This window comes from Telmatherina bonti, assembly GCF_933228915.1.
Source record: "Telmatherina bonti genome assembly, chromosome: 7".
Lineage (NCBI taxonomy): Eukaryota > Metazoa > Chordata > Actinopteri > Atheriniformes > Telmatherinidae > Telmatherina > Telmatherina bonti.
In genome coordinates this window covers 25,296,324-25,317,993 of record NC_136625.1, presented here as the reverse complement: position 1 = coordinate 25,317,993, position 21,670 = coordinate 25,296,324, and the positions used below count along the sequence as shown (strand labels likewise).

General features: G+C 39.7%; 1 protein-coding gene across 1 annotated transcript; it reads left to right on the top strand.

The window, feature by feature from the left end:
• Window positions 1-9,076: 9,076 nt before the first annotated feature.
• On the top strand, window positions 9,077-19,466 carry onecut3b (one cut homeobox 3b; the record flags this gene model as incomplete). Its single annotated transcript, XM_079243269.1, has 2 exons — window positions 9,077-10,157; window positions 19,120-19,466. 2 exons carry the CDS (start codon window positions 9,077-9,079, stop codon window positions 19,464-19,466), a joined length of 1,428 nt encoding a protein of 475 aa, XP_079099395.1.
• Between the last annotated feature and the right edge of the window lie 2,204 nt (window positions 19,467-21,670).

Sequence of the window (21,670 nt, the reverse complement as noted above, 5' to 3'; positions counted from 1 at the left end):
ATAACTAGCGTCAAAAACGAGCATACCCAACTAATTGTTTTTACAACTTTAAAAGAAGGCAAATTAAAAAGTCTCAGTAAGAACTCCAATGACTCGCGATGTAGTTTACAGCAGGATGATTTAACATGTTTTACGCGTTGGATTGTCAAACGAGCTCCCAGGTTTGCATATAGCTACTTGCTTTTATGTTCCTGCAGCTGCTTCTGTGAACGAAGTGATGGGCAGGTTTATCATCAGGCCATTCAGTTAAGAAATGAGCCACGTCAGGAAATCCTTTTCTTTTACACTAACATCTACACTTCAGGGCAGATTCACATCAAGCCACAATGGAGTTGCACCTAGATGAAAGTGTTTAAATAATTCTTCATTTTTTTCTCTCTTTTTTCATGTTGCTCAGATTTAAAGTAAACTATGTATCTTAGGATCCACAAAGAACAAATAAAATAAATACAAATATATGTCGATGAGAGCAACCTAAATCAATATCTTTGCTGCTCTGTAACATTACTTGGATTCTCACTTTTCAATTAAACTGTTTGCTTGTTGGTATATAAATGAAAACCCAGTGATCACAAAGTAATGATATTTCCTGTTTTTAGAGTAATTCTGTCTAATTCACTGTTCAATTTAGTACTAATACATTAAAGGAAATCATCTAAAAGGTCCATAATGTGAACACGAAAATCAGAGAAGAAATGCTAAAAGATTATGGTACAAGGAAGCTGACAATACATTACAAGAATTAAAGGGTGAGACATCATTAAACCTAGGTAGAAACAAATCTTTAATAACATTGATTAACTCAGTAACTTTATGTAGGCTAGAGGAGCAGATATTTTGGAGGACAGATCAGACACATACAACTCTTTTTGGATGACCATAACCCCATCTAGAAACAATAATCGTATAGTATGCAACAAAAGCACAACAAGGTGCAAAACTAGATGCCAGTAAACATGTCGTTGGATGAAATGAGTTTTAATAATGAACCCAAATTGTCCATAAATGCTCACATATTTGGGTGAACTATTGAATACCATTCAGAGTTTTATGAGTATGACATATAATTAAGTGCATCATTATATGATATGGTGACATCGGCACATAGGCAGCATTTTACTACAGTTCATGACCATGGCCTAAACACCGTACTACATGCAGACCACTGGGTTTTAACACAGAAGCTGGGCGTCCTAATAATTCACAAAATTTAAAAAGAAAAATAAATTATTATACAGATTTCAGCCATGTCTTACTCTGAAATGTAATTCTGATATCTTTGCATATCATATTGCAAATTTTTCCTCCACAATACCTGAACATCTTGTCAATAAAAACATCAGAGAAATACAGAGGGTGAATGAGACACTGGACATCAGAAATGGAACAAAGAGCCACAGACAGAAATCAGTCCAAGACCCAGTTTTAAGCTTAACCAGTGTACCGTATTCCAAACAAATTTGAAAAATATTTCAAATCTATGATAAGATTAGAAAAGTAGATACAAATATAGATAATGAGCTGATATACAATGAATTCATAATAATGTTGCAGTGTTACATGAATAAAAGACATAAACAGGTTAAACAAGCACCATCATAACGCTGTGATTGAACCCTCTAAACCTGAACACCACATTCTTTGGTCAGTGCTGTTGCCATGGCAATGTATTTCTGGTCAGTACATGGACATGCCCTTTAACCCGTGGAGAGGTAACCTTTAGCCTCAGCATCCTCATATAGGGTCAGGGGTCGACTCTTGCTAGAGGACAGTATAGCACTTCACTGATTGGCTATTATTTGCCATTTTCATACTCTCATCTGTTTAAGTGGCATTTAGACCAATTGGCCTTTTGCAGATTGTTTGCAGCACTTTATTAAGTTTACACAGTGGAGTGTGTGGTGTGAAAGCTGCTGCTTGTGACATTAACCTGGCAGGGAGTTTTTTGTGAGGCGTCATTGTGTCGATAGATTTCTATTCTGACTTTCTTCATCGTGCTCCTGCCACTGGTACTTTCTGACTTATGCTGCGGGGATGAACATACAGGGGGTATAATACAGTGTCAAAGATTATACTAGCAAGCGTGGAAACATTCAAAGCTGTTGGGTAAGGATCTACTATCTACTAGAAGCAGTTCCAGCTCAGCCCCATCCTTCTTTTCTACATCCCGATGATCTATTCCTCCCAGGCCAATCACTTGTCAATATTTCCACATTAATTTGAGAGAGACTGCGTGGGGGTAGGGCTCACTGAGAGATGGGGGAAGGGGGGGTGGCACAAGGGCATGAGAAGGAGAGAAGCAGGCGTAGGAGATGAAAATGGAAAATGAAGAAATGAAAGCAGGATGAAGAAAGGGAGAGGAGAATGTGGCTGAGATAGAGATGACCAGGCAAAAAGGCTGTGTTTTACCCATCACTCGCACACACGGCTTCCCTCAAATATCAAAAGCCTTCTCCATTTGTTTAAATGTGTCCTGTGATCAGCAGGATCTGTTAAGATAATGGGTGTTTGAGAACTAAGCTTCACTACAAAGAGAATCCATCATGGTTTGCTATCAAACGTCTCAGCCTCAGCAAAGAGAAAGTGATTCACGACGGGCTAAGAACGGTTTTCATTCTGATGACGACGCACAGTATCACACACCTCCATCAAACACTGTCTCTGCTCACTGTGGTGAAGTGCTTCTATCAGATCTGACCATAAAAATAATGGTTTGTTCTTTAAGGATTCACTTCTCAACACCATCCTTTTGGATTTTGTTGTATTTCTCAAGATGAGTAATCCTTCACCTCTGACCCCATCCTGCATGACAATAACCACACAAGAGAGCAACAAATCTTGTAATTCCATGAGCTCGTTTTACAAGGCACACTGTTAGAAGGGATCAGCGCTGACAGAAAACGATAAAAAGTCATACCTCTGTGCCGTTTGACTTAATTAACTCAGCCTCTTTAGGCTTTTCTTCTTCTTCTTCTTTTACCTGTATGAATTTTTCAGACTCCATTTACTGCTGTTATTAGCAGTGAGGAGGCCTTAGGGAAAGTTTCAAATGCAGCATCACTTAACATCACAGCAAGATATCATCATTTTGCTCCGCAGGGCTCCAAATAAAGAATACACAGATGACATCGAGGCCAACGTACAACACAGAATGCACAATTTCCTTAAAAAGATAAAGTAAAAAAAAAAAAAGGAAGTTTTGTTCTCTTCTGCTTTTGTTTGTGTTTGAATCTGATGTCTTTTTCTAACAGACTTATTGCAGAAACATTTTAAAAGGTTTCAGGGTGAGTATTGAGTGAGGCTCGCTCCAGTAAATATTTCAGCCTACAGGAATTCTTTGAAGTAATGGTCTGCTAAGTAACTTCTCTGCATTGAACTCAATAGTTCCTCCACTCTACTTACAGAAATGATTTTTCTTCCCCAAGAAGCCAAAGTTAAAAAATGCTCTGCTCTTCATGCTTTGCACTTGGTTGAAACAAACTAATATTTGTAAAGGGGTATGTATATTTCTGTATGCATACATGTGTGTGTGTGTGTGTGTGTGTGTGTGTGTAACAATGGAGGATTTCCACATTTTCTGGCTCTCCTGCAGTCTAATGGGTTATTTGTCATCTGCAGAGTAAAGGATTTTTAAAAGTCAAGCCAGGACCGACTCCCTCCCTATCCCTTCTCTCACCTCCCTCTCTTTCCCACTACCCCCCTGACACTTGCAATGGGCAATCGATAGGTTATTGATCAACTCTCTCTATCGCCAACCCACCAGACTAATCACCTTAACACCAGCCCAACTCTCTTTCTCTTTCCTTACTTCCTCTCCTCATCCTTTTCCTTGTTGTTCTGTTTCCATCTCTTGCTCTGCTGCTTTGTGTCACACTCATTTGCACTGTAAAGTGGGCTATCCCCTACATTTGGGGAGCTCAAAGCTGGCTTGATGAATGTTTTCCTTTCTGCAGTAAACACACAAAACCTTTAAACGACCCCAATATTAAATGCACATCCTTGTATCTCCTCCTCTAGTTGCCTATAATTGTCAGACACGTCAATGTGGGAGATAAAACAAGAAAATTTAGCATTGTGGCTGGTGCTTCTCATCTATCTCCCATGTCTCTCACTCTGCCTCTCCCTGCTTCCTGCTTCCATCTCTCTCTGTCTGCCTTTGTTTAAGGGGAAAATTGATGACTTGTATGAAACAGCATATTTCTTTGCCCCTTGCTTGAAGAGACCTGAGTTAAACAGACATGGAGAATTTCTGCTTCACTCTTGTTTATCTTGAAGTGACATTTCAAGCACAAGAAGTTAAGTTGTAGAACTTTCCAAAATTTTCAATAAGCTGAGATGACAGATTGGTAATTAGAGAAACTTATAATTTTACCAGTTTCATCATCAGCTGACCATACAAGGCATATCATACACTAATGTTATTGCTTGATGTAAACAGGATAGGATAGGATAGGATAGGATAGGATAGGATAGGATAGGATAGGATAGGATAGGATAGGATAGGACAGGATAGGATACTACTCAAGTCTTTTGTTAGCCTTATCAGCTGTTACTATCTGTTTTTAATACATATAATTTAATAAGGGAAAACTCAACATGTGCAAAGAAATAGCTTTTATGCTATTGTTTCCAAAATCCCACGTTTGAATAAAAAAATCTAAAGTTTAACAAAGCACTTCAACAAATACACCTGACTGAAATGGAGAGTTTAGCAAACTGGTTGAGTCACAATTCATTCTTTGATCTCTCTTTTTTCAGCAAATTGGAGCAAATGTAATGGAGTAGATTTTATTATAGAACTGGTTTCGGAGGATGATCAGTGACCTGGTTGCTTTTCTTTTTCTTTCTTTTTTCTGCTGTATGGTGAAGATAAGACGTGACCTCCTTTAAAGCCCTGAACTAATTTGACAAAATTAAAAGCAGAAAACCCCTGGGGGAGAATCAATGTGATCTTTGACCTTTTGAAATAGAATTGTTGCAGATATTTTAATACGCCTTGTGGTTGAAATTATTTAAATGATTGAACATTGCCAGAATCTGATAACAACCTCCCCCCCAACAAAACAAAACAAAACAAAACAAAACAAAACAAAACAAAACAAAACAAAACAAAACAAAACAAAACAAAACAAAACAAAACAAAACAAAACAAAACAGAACAAAACAAAACAAAACAAAACAAAACAAAACAAAACAAAACACACAAGACTAAAAAAAAAAGTACACAATCACAGAGCTATAAGATACTTATAAACACCAGGCACACAGTCTTCCACACTCTTCCTGCAGGAGAATTGATTGACTATTCAGTCTTAATACGTCTCTCCTTCTGTTACTAAGCAACCAGTGCCTGAAAGGACATTGATGCTGGAGAAGTTGTACTCTTATGCATATTCTGTTGATAAGTGATGTGAGTAATAAGAATGTCATCTTTGTGGTGATAAGATGCTAAAAGTTGAATCAGAAATATAACAAAATCATAAAAGCATGCATGCTTCTCTATTATTATTTCATACGCTGATATAATGTTTTTTTTAAATCTCTTTCACATAATGTTAAATTTGATCTAACTTCTGACTTTAATTAAGCTGATTTGTTGTCTAACTCGAAGAAGCTGAAGGACAGCAGAATTTTTATTTTCCTTCAACTATAATGTTCCTTCACCGAAACAGGAATTCAGTCATTTGATTAACTAAATCAGGCTTTAGAAAATATACTAACAATATACGTTCAATACAAAGATCACATGCTGCTTCATTATGCCACAATATACATCATATTTTGGGTGTGGCTCTTGTGATTTTATTTCATTTTTTGAAATTTTTTTACTAATTTATTTTTGCACTGCTGTGCTTTTGACATAATGTTGTGTGTCTATGTTGAGAGGATAACAGCAACATATTGATTAACAGGGCATGGCACGCTGGACAGATTGCCACTCCAAAGCTAACACAGAGACAAATCAGACAAATAATTTCAAACAGAAGGAAATTTGATGCTGTTAGAGACCCAAACACAATCCGTCTAAAAATTCCAATTAACCAGTAAAGAAAAACAAAACAAAACAAAACAAAAACAAAAAAACCAAACAAACAAACTCATGTTTTGGTTAAAATTGCAATGCCATTTCTATCATTTCTTAGACAGAGATATGTTAGAAAAAAATTTTGTTTGTTAAGATAGCCAGAAAGAAAAAAAAAAAGACTTTTCATGTAATGTCTTGTGTTTACTTAACCACTGCATATTTTGTGCTAAGAAGAAAATATCTGTTTGTTCTATTTTCACTTTTCAAACCTCTCAACTCCAACTCTTTTTGTGACAGGCCTGTATGATAAACGGGGAAACAAAGTTATGGTGAATATGATAAATTTACTAATATTTTTTCTTTAAAATGTTGATGAGATAAAATGAGAATCAAAATTTATAATAAATGAAATAATTACATGTAAAATTGTAATTTATAGTACACTTGTTGTAAGACTGACCTAACACGCACATTTAGGCCTAAATATGCAGCATGCCCTCCTGAACGACTTCTGTTCGTGAAATAAACTTTCCTGCATAGATTGATGCATTATCTCTATTTTTCAGAAAAATATCAGAAATAAAACAAAATGATAACGCTTAATTGCTGAACTAGATACAAACATATAAACCAGCAAAAAACAAAACCAGAACAAAAAACCCCATTAAAAAATTTCCTCCCCATATGACGCCCTTCCTTTTTCTTTTTATTATTTTTCGAAATAATCAAATTAATCTACTGTTGATAAATCACATCTATGTAAGATTAAATTTCAGGCCAGCATGGATATAATCATTTAAAGGAAGGAACAGCTTTTAATGGCTTTTTGTTCAACAGATAATAAAACAAGGTAGCTGACATTTCTTCATTCCAGCATATTTCTGGTTTCACAGGTCAAATCCTAACAGCTGAAACGATCTCACACAAATGCCTCAGTGTTTAGGAAACGGCGCAGAGTGTGACTGAACTGATCGATGATCTATACATCGAACGCTGAGATCAATAACTAAACTTTAGGGAAAACAGCTTCGAGCTTTATGAAAGCCAGACACAACGGGTTTGTCTAGATGGACTCCGTCTTTGTGGAGTCCGTCTTTTTCCCCCTGAAATTATTCTTTCACCTTGACTCTCAGATTTATTTATTAATCATTAAAACACATAAAAGATTGTTTTTTATTAATTATAGAAATTAAAGACAAGAAAGAATCTTGGGTCAAAAAGGCTTGATCTTTATGCCGCTGGTTTTGTTTGTGGAGTGGAAGAATTCAACGTGGGCATATAAATAGATATAAATAAATTTTGTGTACACGTTTGTCTGCGTCCGTCTCCCTTGACATATTTCCTGTTTCTAAATATGAATCTTTTTTTTTTAATATTAAACTATACTTTGAACATAATTAAATGTTTAAAATGAAACTTTAATTAATATTTATTTAAGCCAAAAAACAGTCAGCAGTTTGCAGGAAAGTTCAACAAATAGGCAACAGGAAACACTTTATTCAAATAATTCGTTTTTAACTATTAAAAAAATTATCAAATAAAATTACACATCCACATTCACAATCTTATGTTTAGTCTAATTTTCAACCATATTTATTATTATTTTATGCAACGAAAAAAACAAAAAAACAAGCTGTCATGCAGATATAACCTATAAACAATGTTATTTATAATATAGTTTCAATTTTGCTTTTCAATTTGCGGTTTGTTTATCCGCTACAACAGACCTGAAAACACCATTACAGATAATAATATAATAAGGATCAAACGGATCAAAACGAAGGCACGATTATTTGATCGTTTTTCGGGTTTCTTACACTATATTCACGTTTGAGATGGGTCGAAACATACAGGTAACAAACCACACAGGTGCGCGTCCAAACACACACGAACATAAACAAACCAGCAGTATAAAACGAGTTGCATCTGCACACCGAGCCAACACCGAGTCCAACAAGCCATTTGTTTGTCTGAAGAACTGAGAACAAATTTCCGTAAATATCACCACAATTTATTTTATTCTGATCATCATTATTATTATTTATTCGTTTGTTTTGCCTGTTTAATTTGAGAACTTATATATTCGTTTACCCTCGCGCACAGACCCCTGTTCAAAGTAGCTTCAAACCTCATCTTCCCTGCACTCCCCACCGATGTTTTTGTTTTAAATTATTACTATACGTTTTGGTTCATTTATAAGGACATGTTATGATTACTCATGTTCATCCGTAGCATCACTGCATGCGGTGACCTCTGTACAAACCAGCGGGTTGTTCTCTTATTGGTCTGCAGCGTTGGGATCCTAACTTTGTGACCTCGTCTCCCCCCCTCCCAGTCCTAACCGGTCTGCGTCGTGTCATTAATCTCTGTCAGTCAATAATTCAATTAGGTTTATCACTAAGCGCATAAATGCAAAACCATACAGTCCGTGGGAAAACAAAGTTTATCTGTAAAGAACTCCTTAAGACAAATACTGAGACTGTTTCATGAACATTTTGCGTCAGGATGTCGCCTTTCTGTCTCCGTCAGCCTGCACAGGTATAGGAGGGGTGTGCGCGTGCACACACTCAGCCGCAAATAGTGTTCAAATATATAAACACGTTCGTATAACAAAGTTAATGCTCTGAGAGCAGAGTGTAATCCCAGCGAGGAATACTGTTAAGAAAGTGCTCGTGCCCGCCTCATATTTTAAATACACAGAGGCGCGCCCCCTTCACTCCAACACGCGGCTCAACCTGCTCTGTAGTGGAAGCGCTGTTGGACCAGAGATGAGATGTAGCCCTGGAGAGCTGCACATGAATGCATACAGCACCACGACAACACAGAGCCAGTTGGTTCTGTGCGTACCTCGGAACAACAGAGCTTCTCTTCACGGCACTGGATTGATCAGATCATTGTAATCAATGGATTTGGGTTCAAGCTGGCTTGTAGTTTTATTGCTCCGGGAGGGTTAGGGGGTAAGGCAGAGCGCGTGTTCCTGAGTGAGAGTGAGGGAGCAGCAAGAAGAGAAACGGGGGAGAGGGTGGGACAAGGCAACATATTCTTTCTGCTATGGAGCTCACCATGGACAGCATTCACAGCGTCTCGTCGCATTCCCAGGCTGGGGACCTTATGAGTTCTCCGCACGGTCGGCCGTCGCCACCCCCCAGTTCGACGCCCCGGAATCTGGTCTCGCACGCTCCCGGCTCGCGGTCAACCATGGTCTCCGGTATGGCTTCCCTTCTTGAGGGGCCCAGCGGAGATTATCGGACAGACCCGTCCGCTTTGTCCGGACACCTCCATCCGTCCATCAGCATGTGCGAGACTGGGATGAGCCTTAGCAACACGTACACCACCCTGACTCCTTTGCAGCATCTACCTCCAATATCCTCCGTGGCGGATAAGTTTCACCACCCGCACCCACACCATCACGCTGCCGCCCATCAACGAATCTCAGCCGGGAACGTCAGTGGAAGCTTCACGCTGATGCGAGACGACCACCGGGGGCTTACATCCATGGGCAATTTATACAGTCACTACCCCAAAGAGATGTCCGTGTCTGCTATGGGTCACGGCTCGCTGTCCCCGCTGTCCGGCGGGCTGGGCTCTCTGCACAACTCCCAACAGTCGCTCTCAGCTTACGGCCCCGGTGCGCATCTCTCCACAGACACCAAAATGCTCTCTCCGGTGTCAGGGTTTGAGTCCCACGCATCCATGCTCTCCAGAAGTGACCAAGAACATCTGGCAAGGAGTTTAGGAGGGCATGGCCACGGCATGATTTCCAATCTCAACGGCATGCACCACCACCCGCATAGTCATCTCCACTCCCAAGCCAACGGAGCGGTGATGCTGGGAGACCGGGAGAGGCACGGCCCCGGGGGCAGCCAAGGAGTATCAGGGTCAGGCATCCAGGCGGAGGAAATCAACACAAAGGAGGTGGCTCAGAGGATAACCGCGGAACTAAAGCGGTACTCTATCCCGCAGGCTATTTTCGCCCAGAGGATCTTAAGCCGGTCGCAGGGCACACTCTCAGACCTCCTACGAAACCCCAAACCCTGGAGTAAACTCAAGTCAGGCCGGGAGACTTTCAGGAGGATGTGGAAGTGGCTGCAGGAGCCAGAGTTTCAACGGATGTCTGCTCTTCGGCTGGCCGGTGAGACAGTCATTTCAGTTTTTTTTTAAAATTTTCTTTTGAACTTATTCAAAGTAGTCCAACACTACAGACAGATCACCATCCACTGTTATGTCACAGGAACAACCTAATCTCTCGCAAGCCTAAAAGTTCAGCACCACGGACAGCTCTACCGGGTACAACATGAGGCACAGCGGCTTCATCTGGGAAATTAGCTGAACATTCATTTCAGGGATTCAGCTCTTGTGTGTAGAAAGACATAAGCTTCCTGTTTTAAATTCTGATATATCAATAAATGCTTTGTGGACATTGACCTTTACGCACGGTTGATAGTTGTAGGTCTATATTTTTCATCGACGTATCAAATCCCAGCTGATTCAAAATAAACACAGCAATAAAAGTCCTCCCACCTTGTCTGTTTCTGGGCGCGCACGCGCGTTTATATACGACACGGCGGTGTTGGGGTTACTAGGCAAGCAGTTGCGCGGCAGAAGCGGGGTGACCCCAGGCTGACTGATCAATACTCCAGTTCTCACTCTCCTTTTTATATGTGGTACACCGATCAATACTTGCATGGAGCTGAGAGACGTAATAGCCACACCGCCTGTCCGGCTTTACATTTGGACCCATAGTAAAAGGTCTAAGTTTACAACATGGCCAGGTACGATGCTTGGGGGGGGGGGGGGGGGGGGGGGGGGGGGGGGCTTCCACAATCACGATGCGTTTCAAGTCCACAGACTGCGAAGACAGGCGAGCAAACAGTAAGAGTTTCCCCAGATCAATGGATTAAAACAAAATAAATAAAGAAAAGAAAAGAAAAGAAAAAAAAAAAGAAAAGAAAAGAAAAGAAAAGAAAAGAAAAGGCTGTTTCATCTCACAGAACACAGTTGTTTTAGTTACAGATAAAACACAAGTGAATAACTTGAAAAGATTACAAGCAATAAGTCATTTTAAAACCTCTTGCTATTAAAGTTAGTACTTTTGATCATTTGTGTTGTGCTACAAAAAACCTGCATCTTGGCCTTCACATGGAGGTTACTTTTCCTGCCACCTGGACATCATATACGCTCATACTCTGACAACAGCACATTCATATAGTAACAGAAGACCAGTGTGCACGGTGGGCTTCATGATAACAACAAAAACTAAATATCCTTCTGATAGAATCTGAAAGCAATTTTCTCAGAAAAAAACAAACAAACACAACACCCCTCGTGGCCCCAAAATGACCCGTTGTCCAATACAAAACCAAATAATCCAAACAATCATCAGATGTTTTTTGTCCATATTGACTGGTCAAAGCTCTTTAGAATGAGAAGAACGTCTACAATATTAAGTCCCTGGACATAATATCATGGCTGAGAGGTATCTGACTGCATAACACTGATGATGAGATCTCCAGATCTATTTCAAGGCAGCCTTGGGTTGCTCAAACTGTTCTGACAAAATATTGATTGTAGCTGGGGTGGAGATCAGTAACCTGGACCAGTACGAACCAGAAGTTAGAGAATATAAACTTTTCGGAACCTCAAAGGCTGTAAATATTTATGGTTAAATTGCTCCATTTCGCCCTTTAATTCATGTGATAAAACCATTATGTTTCTTTTGGCATTAAGAAAAGAGTGAGAGAAACAGACAGATAGATAGATAGATAGATAGATAGATAGATAGATAGATAGATAGATAGATAGAGAGATAGAGAGATAGATAGATAGATAGAGAGATAGATAGATAGATAGATAGATAGATAGATAGAGAGATAGAGAGATAGAGAGATAGATAGATAGATAGATAGATAGATAGATAGATAGATAGATAGATAGGGATTAGTAGTTGAGGCTTTGAGTGTCATTAATAGTGTTGCTCTGTCCTTTCAGTGTTTGCCTGGCTTTGCACATAGGAGATCAATAAGACCGCTTCCCTTCCCAACCCCCTTCTCTCCCACTCCCTGGTGCTCTCCCTTTCTGCAGCTCATGACAATAATATCACTAATCTTTCTCTGGTTAACCTAGCAACAGGCAGGCAGGTATTTTGGCTTCAGGAGATTGGCGCTACAGAACAAAACAAAACAAAACAGAAAACACTGCCTGGAGGATGAGAAGAGGATGAATAAGAAATGTTTCATCAAGTAAGACATGAAACATAAAGCCATCCTTAATCTTCCCTTGTTCTCTCTCTCACTCATCAGGCCCATCTTTTAATGCCCATCAAACTTACTTACTCCATGAAAGATTAATATCAGCATTTTCAGAGGAATCCAAATGGGTCAAACTGAAATGTACAAAACTTCAGTCAACCTGACTTAAGTGCAAAAGCGAGAAAAGCAAAACTGACATGTGGAAAAAGAGCTGCAGGAGCCAAGAGATGCCATTGATTGAGAGAGGGCTGGCAGGTTTTGGCTTTGTGCGAACAGTCAGATAGAGGCAGGGTATTGAAAGGATCAATACAGACCTTAATAATTGATAAGTATAAGGGAGACGAAGGCGAGAGGGTATAGAAAGAATGAGGCAGAGTGGTGGTGTGAGCGCTTGCAACAGCATCTTCTAGGTAAGCAAAGTCAAATCTGTGGTTAACAGCTGAGGACCACACACCACTCTTCCTCCCTAAGTACCACAGCAGAGGGTCTGTAAGTGGTTTTGAAAAACACTGTTTACACCCCAAACAAACTGTAAAATATCAATGACACAAACTTGACACCAGCCAGCGTGGTGTTCTGCAGAAAACTCACATCAGATTATATTTATGAGGCAGGAAAGAAGCCTACTCTGATCACGAATGGGGACTACAATGTTTGATGTGAAATCTGGGCAGAAAGGCTGACATTTTAACACAAACACTAAAAGATAGAGCCTAAAAGAATCCTGCAGTGGACAAAGGGCATCAGAGCATCCAGCTGCCAATCGACACCTTGTAATGAGTGCTTTCTGCTCATGTCAGCGAATCCTCAAAGCAATCCAAGGTTGTGATGTCATTTGATTTTAAAGGTTGCTATGCTTTATGGGGTTTGTAATGCATCTTTATGGAGGCCTGAAGCACATTTCACTGAGCGTGCATACGCGTGTGTGTCTGTGTGAGTGCCTTCACATGCACATGTGTGTGTGTGACTGGGTTATAGAGTGTGTCTGCACTATACATTGTTCAGGCTTATCTGACTCGCTCTGAATCGGTATTGATTTCCTCTCTTCTGATCTCTTTGGCTCTCTCATATTCTCTTCCCTTTTCCTTCCCTCCTCCTTTCCTCTCTCTTCTGGCTCTGTATCAGCATCAGCTAGCCAGATCCCCTACCTTCCAGCCTTAATTCATCTCTTCTCTCTGGTCATCTCTTCCTGTAACAGGCATTTTACATAGCTTGTATTGGCACAGTGGTGTGAAATATTTTGGCACTCAGCATGAATGAGAGTGAAAGTGCTGTAACTAAGGGAAACATTTAGCTTGAACTGTTACAATACAACCTACATACAGATAGTAAAATGAATGAAATATTTTATTATGCATCATCTAAAAAAGTCAATTTTTAATGACCTAACTATATCAGTTTATGTGAATAAAAGCTTGATGATATGGCAGTTTAATGGATACTTGAAGTAACTAAGTAATAAAGACAAAAACACATTTCTACGTAACATATTTTTGCAAATAAACGACCTTAAGGTCCTATAAACAGAGCTACTATAATCATAATTTTATATATCGTTTAATTTAACTTCTAAATGAATAATTTGCAACACAGTCATGTTTACAACGAGTCCCGTTTTGATCACCTTAAGTTGGGATTTGTTCTCATGTTGCTGCAAGAACAGCTAAGCCGCAGTTTCACGTGCAATAAAACCTCTGAAGCGCTCTTTTAATTGGCAATGGAATTACAGCTTTTTAGCATAAACATCTGTGGATAAACTGTGAGTGAGAGCAGGTTTTGGAGAAATGTGTTCAATGATACGTTTAGCTTATTGAGACATTGCTTTTTGATCAAATGAAGAAATACAATGATTTAATATTGAAACATAGGCGAACACAAAAATACACTCAAAAGCTTTTCTATGTAACACAGTGTGTGGTCTGTGTTACAGAAAAGCAGTTGTTCAATGATCTAATAGAAGACTTCTCTTCTTTTTTGCTATTGTATAAGGCAGGATTGAACAGGCAACACTTGACGCCAAATACGTGCAAATCGCCTAAATTGAAGCCCAATAAGAGACACTCTCTCACACCAGATTTCGTGATATGTTATTTGGCTAATCGTTTTTGCGAACAGAAACAAAACGTTAATAGGCCTACAATCTATATCAGACACTGCTTACTGTTCGTTATTCATACTTCATTCACTTCACTTTTTGCACTTTAAGAGCGTCAAAATCAGCAACATTTTTAAACTACATTGCCTTTAGAATTTCTCCTTCTGCATAGTGTAAAGTTAAAAAAGCATACTGTTTATATATATATATATATATATATATATATATATATATATATATATATATATATATATTATATATATATATATATATATATATATATATATATATATATATATATATATATATATATATATATATATATATATATATATATATACACACACATATATATATATATATATATATATATAAATAAATAATAAATGTCGCCTGATCTGCAGTTTACAGACTACAAGCCAATATCTGATGGCTTGTAAAGCTGCCGATCACGCACCTCAGCTGGACAACACGGCTTTTCATCGAGAAATAAACGACAGCTTTCAAATAAGCCAATCCTAATCAATTGTCAGTATTTAAAGGATGAAGAAACGGTGTGGTTTTCACCGCCGCTGTGCTGTGTGTTGTTACGGGTGGGGTTGATGTCGCCTGGTGATGGGAGGGGGGTGGTGTAACTTTACGTGCCGGCAATGAATAGGCCTATAACATGATCAATACAATCAATAATCGCACATCTGTGAGCTGTAACAGAAAGTGATTGATACCAAACTGTTTCTCACCTGCAGTAGTCCGTCCAGGGCGGGAGAGGGCCCGTCTCACCGCACACAAAGCCCGATCTCATCCGTCCGTCCAGGCGTCGGCTAGCAGCAGCACGGTGCGGTTAGTTCACCGTCTGCCCCTCATGGCCCATCTCCTCACACATCCACATCATATATACACTCACCTTAACATGTCAAACTGCTGTCATTTAGACATATACAGATAAGAACTCTAAAATTATTATGTCTAACTATTACATTTTCATTTGACCAAATCAGAGGATAAAACTATAGATGTCCGTGGTTTGCTTCCACTGGCTTTCATATCTGCTGAATGTCCATGTGCTTCGTAGCCCAACAAGGAGCTGCTATCTAAGAATCTCATGTTTCTTACATGCAACATCTCCCAACGCCAGACAGCGTCTGTAGACACAATCACACTCATACATCTGTTGTCTTGCTGTTGTGCAACTCAGTCTGTAACACAACTCCGATAAACAGTTTTAATGGTTCATCATCAGTGGGAAATTAAATCCTCCTTAACTAAATTGTTCTGGTGATCTGGTATGTCACAATGACCTTCAATATGCAGAATCGTGCTCATGTGCAGTTTGACACCTAAAAGCTGTTTTTACATTCGTCAGCTGAAAGAAGAAAATGGTATGCTGACCTTGAATAACAGATATATTCATTTGTAATGTAACATTGTTAAAGTTTACCAGACTTAACTCCAAGTGTCAGTTTCAGTGACAAAACGTTTTAAGCTCAAATGCATCCTAACAAGACGTAATAATAAAACGCGTTTACATTGTAGATTAAATACTTCTACACCCACTCATGATATAGACATTTTATAGAAATATAGACCCTTTGCGCCCATAAACAAAATGAAAAGAGATAGACTCATGATTCTTTTGTTTACTTCTCTTTATTGGTTTTGTTAAAATCAAACAGATGTGAAAGGGGAATCTTTAATATTCCCTATTCTCCGATGTCATTCATAATAATTCATAACGCCTGTGGCTTACTGCCCTTTTATCTTATGCACACAGTCAAACTGAGAGCCCCAAAATATAAACAAATAAATAAACAAATAAATAAATAAATACCAGCATTTAGTTAAAGTTAGCCAAACAGCAGAACTGTTATTAATGAGTCACAAGTGCGTCTTAACACGCTCAACAGCCAGGGGATCAGCAGAGGTCAACATGAACCTTAGTGGCAGTTCTTCTGAGACCTTTAGCTTTCATGACACCAGGATATAAACGAAACAACTTGAGCAAAAGCCCCTTGAGACTGCATGTCTGTTCAGAGAAGCTCATTTGGTAACAAGGCAGCTAAATATATACCAGTTTGATTCTTGCCTCCATTTAATGAGCAGCTCCCTATTTTCTCCCCCTGTGGTCCTATCTATTGCTCTGCTTTGGGTGCTCGTGGGGCTAAAGGAGTCTCATTTGGAATCGGCCTATAGCCTATTGATTATCTGAGATATTAGTCCCAAAGCACAATTGTTTAAGTCATATTTGGTCTAAATTGTGATTTTTGCTGAACAATATTGCTGACTGACTGAGCATCATTGCTTATAAACCTTAAAATATTCGGCAATATATGGGATGAGACTAAGACTGCTGAAAAGGTCCAGGTCTTGCGCAAACTCCTCGGTTTCATGATTGTGGTCGCGCGTGCTCCCACTGCAGCCCCCCGAGTGGCTCCCATTTGAGTTGACAAAGGAGAAACAGAGTGGTGTTGGCATTGTAAAATGGCCGGTAGCACAAGTTGTTCGAAAACAGGCATTACATATTAAATTATCACTATATTAGCACTAGCATTCAGTCATTACATTAGGGAGTATTGAGTTTGGTTTGAGACAGCACTTAGAGAGCCCGGAGGAGATTCTGGCATGGCTGGGCCTGAACCAATTGAATAAACGTTCCATGAAATGGTTCTGAAGTGCGGATCAATCAATATGGGGGCTATCAATTTGAGAGCAAATTAAAACAATTGAGAAAAACAACAAGAAGAAAACAGTCAAGAAGGGATGAAGTGGTACATCTGTGGAGGAACTAACATGGGGGACAAACATGCATCCTGCTGGGGAAAAATATCTTTATAGCTGTTTTGCTTGCAGTAACAAATAATAAACAATGGCATCTTTCTCTCTCTCACACACACACATACACACACGTACACAAACGACCATGCATACACATGTGCACATTCATATTGATCTCCACCTCACAGTCAAATCTGTTTACTGCTGTTGTCTAAACCTGCGGTAAAGTCATCAATCATTTGCATACACCACCTCCACAGTGCAGCCAGCCTTCTTCATCCCTTCTCCTTCCCTTCTTTCATTCTCATCCCTTTCTCCTGTCCTCGTCTGGGCACACAAACAGACATATAAAGCCAGGCTTTCCGCCCGTCTCTCCTCACCGGCCTCCATCTCCTGCACTCCCAGACTGGACGCCTGCCACTCTTTACCCGCCTCTCTCCTGCTTTTGTTCTTCTACAGATAAACAATTTATTCTCATCTGTCTGTCACAGATGCGCGCTCGCGAGCCATGCTCCCCCAGCGCGAGCTGGTGCGCGCACGCACGCACACACAAATGTCCCGCACGCACCCCGCTCTCGCGGATCGATAGGATCGATCGGGTGGGGAAGGGAGCCCTGATTACTGGACCACGTGTTCAGGAGAAAACCGCGGAAAATCGATCATTGCAGCTTTTTAGGGCAGCAGAACAGAACAGACTCCCTCCAGTCTCCAGAGCCAGAGCCAGTCCTGACGGTGCATCCAGGCAGCACAGCAGACCGCTTCTCTGTCAGCATTTCACATCACGCTTCTCCGGTTTCAGCAAGAAACACGGAGCCACAATCCAAACACTTCAGACAAAGCATAAGCTCTCATTAGAGGATTTATGACTTTTTTCTAAAATGTAATTGTTTACAAAGTTATTAATCTCATGACATCTCAAAACTTTAAGGGTGGGAATCCGAGAACATGAACACTTTTCAAACATGTCCTTCTTGCAGCTGTTGTTTTCTGCTTAATATACACACTTTGAAAATCAATAGGAAAATTAAACTTGATATGATATTTGTGACGGGCTCACACAGCCTACTGTGATGTAAAATGCATTTGGTAAATTTGTAAATTTGTAAAGGTAAAACCTGAAGGAACATAATGCTCCCCACCCCCTCTCCCCCCGAAGGCATACTGGTTATATTCTACACTTTGGCGAGAGACTGCTTTACAATTAACAATTAATGTCCTTCACTTATTTTAATTTTTGCATTTTTATTAATATTGAACGCGTCATTTCACATCAAGAACAGGTTAAAATCGGGACAGAATGAAGCCACGGAGCAAAGAAAAAACAGTTGATTTTACGTGTTTCTTCCTGCTAAAAACAACTTAGTCTTAAAAATCTTGAAGGGCTCTACAAGTGGTTATACTTTCAATCTGAGAATAATAAACACACAAACAACAAGCAAATAAATAAATAAATAAAGCGCGAACTTCACAGCTTCATGTGAGATAAATGAAAGACTAAGTCTTAAATGACATTATAAATTAAAAAAGCCCTTAAAACTAAAAAAAGAAACAACAAAAACAAAGCACAATATTTTGTTAATCAAAATATACCAAGTGGGAATACTGCAGTTTTTAATAAATACATAAACAAACACATAAATGAATGAATAAATAAATGAATAAATAAATAAATAAATATGATATTGCCTTCTGCTGTCCTAAATGTTTTAACCACTCTTACAAAGACAAAAATAAATAAATAAATAAATAAACTAAAATAAAAAAACAAAGAAAGAATGAAAGAGCTAGTTCATTTTCACATCCCACCTCTTTCCCATTTCGATATCTTGTTCCTTTTGTTTCTCATTCCCTGCTGTTACATACTGTATGTCCCAGCTCTGTGTTTTGAAAGTGTCATAAAGTCCTCCGGTTAGGCTAAAACTAATCCTTTTTTAAAACCTCTCCTGTTTTCTCTCCTACATCACATCCTTCCTCTCCAGCATGTAAACGCAAGGAGGAGGATCGGGGACGTGAACGCAACCAGGTGCCAAAGAAGCAGCGACTGGTCTTCACCGACCTGCAGCGTCGCACCCTGGTAGCCATCTTCAGAGAGAACCGCCGCCCTTCCAAGGAGATGCAGCTCACCATCTCCCAGCAGCTCGGCCTGGAGCTTTCCACCGTCTCCAACTTCTTCATGAACTCGCGCCGCCGCTGTCCGGAGCGCTGGGACACAGAGGAGCACGCTCACGCGGTGCACGGCCACGTGCACACTCCTCACGGCAACAACACCAGCGCGTCACCGATCCAACCTGGTACCTCCTCTGCTAACACATTCTCCAAGGCCTGACGGTCACGGAAGCGCGGGCGAGATGGTTTTTTTTTTCTTTCTGTTTCAGTGTTATGATATTGTTTTAATGAAAAAACAAACTCTAACTGGTAATCTGCACATCTGGTGCGTGTAGTCTCACACCAGTCTCATCTGATTCATCTGCTCCATGTGTCACACGTGTCCAGTTGAATCAGATGCTCATCATACTCAGTGCTCATCTGAATATCTAGGTGGGATAAGTTTCTCAAACCAAATATGGAATAGCTTTAGGAGAGTTTCCCTCTCTGTATCATCATCTGAAACCAAAGAGCTCCGGTTAATCATGGGTTTGTAAGGAAGCACTGAAAAGCAAACATTTGCTTCAAGGCAGGAGACTTTTACTTCACTCAGTCAGAAATCAGACAGCAGGTGTATCTACTGGGCAGCCAGTTGTACTGGCTGTGTTCTGGTATCATTTCTTTTTTTTTTTTTTTTTTTTTTTTTTTTTCATAAACCAGCTCTGAACTAACGTGGTCAGGTTTTACGTGACCAAATTTGGACTCAGAATGAACACACTCAATGACATCTAGCCCAACAAAACACCCTCTGTGGTACCTGAATTTAAGAATGACTTGCTCAGTTTCAGCACCATTCTGGGGGGTATTTCTACAACTTTTGGCCTCTAATGGGGTCAAACCATTTAGGCCACCTGGTAATGGATTTTCTAATTTAGGAACACATACTGATTATGATTGAAATTCTATTCGTGTGTGTCATGTTTCTGGAAACCCTCTTCCCAGACGATTGGACCCACTAGCCAATAGAACCCACAGCACTGGGAGTGGGTATAAAGTTCTAATGGTCTTACAGGGCTGCATTCACTCAGCCCACTCCAGATCAGACTAACAGCACCACCTGCTGTCTATTCATCACAACTTGGAAGGCATCATGAACACGTTGATGTAGCCAAAGCTCATACTTCCAGCAATCCCACAGAGAAACCATAACAACCCTGCAGTGCAACTTTCTGTTATGATATAAAAAACAGTATAGTCCTGAAAACACCTTACAAGCAGGATTATTATAATTTTTTTTGTTTTTTATTAAAACACCCTTTGATACGTATTTGAATGTTTTTTTTCTTACTCATTGTATGGCTACATGGCGATCGACTGCATAACCTCATGAGAGGTTATTTTCAGGTTACAAAAGGAGAACAATCAAACAGGGATGACACGTAAAAAAAAAAAAGGTGTCATCCCAGAAGTAGGGAGCGTGCGGACTGAGGGAGGAGGGGGTTTGCTCTGTTCAAGTGGCCAAACATAGAGGTAGAACATCACAGTATAGGATCCAGAGTGCCAAAGATGTTTTCTCTTCATGATAATCAGAGAACAGAAGCAACCCGCTCCTACGCCATGCGTCCTGCTGTGTCTGCTCCGTCATTACAACCTTCAAAGTGTGAGCACTACACAGCCACGTTACCCATTCCATACCTCAGAAAGAAAAATGTGATCAACATAAAACACAAAGACTGTAAATAATCTTTAATTTAATCTCTCCTCTCTCTCTCTTATCTATTCTCTATTTATCTACTCTCGCTCCCCCCATATGTCTTTCTTTCATTTTATCTCTCCTTTAACTACTGATGCGGGTAATAATAGTACCATAGACACATGGTTTCTCTCTTGTGACTATTGTGCTATGTTGTGCTGAAACTATATAAGAAGCACTTTCTTGACAAAATGTAAAAAAACCCAAAAAACTTTAGGTTAGAAAAAAAGACAAATCAATATGTCATAGACTGATCCTATGCACAGACAAGGAAGGGATACCACAAGTGACAAACTGTGCATTTTTGTGAATACCTGTGTGATGGAACAAATGGACTGTCCGGACATGAAGGACCTCTTCCTTGATCTCTAATCTTCTTTGAACTGGACTGTCGCTGCAATCCTCTGCTAACGGTGTTCTGTGGTTACCATGAGAACCGCCTCATTTTCTGAGTGTCTCTTTACTTTTTTATTGTTAATTTATGGGCAAAGCCACTTGTTGTGTAGCATCTTCTAGCGGGAGATAATCATACTAGAGAGGAGGTGCAAATAGGAGTATAGGGTGTGGCAGGGGAGGCAGCAGCATCAGAGAGCCATCACAAAGCTGCAAGGAAACATTGGACTGACATTCCTATGGAGTGACGATGTAGTGCACTATAACACATTTTCTGTTGAAAGCATCACAAAGGAATT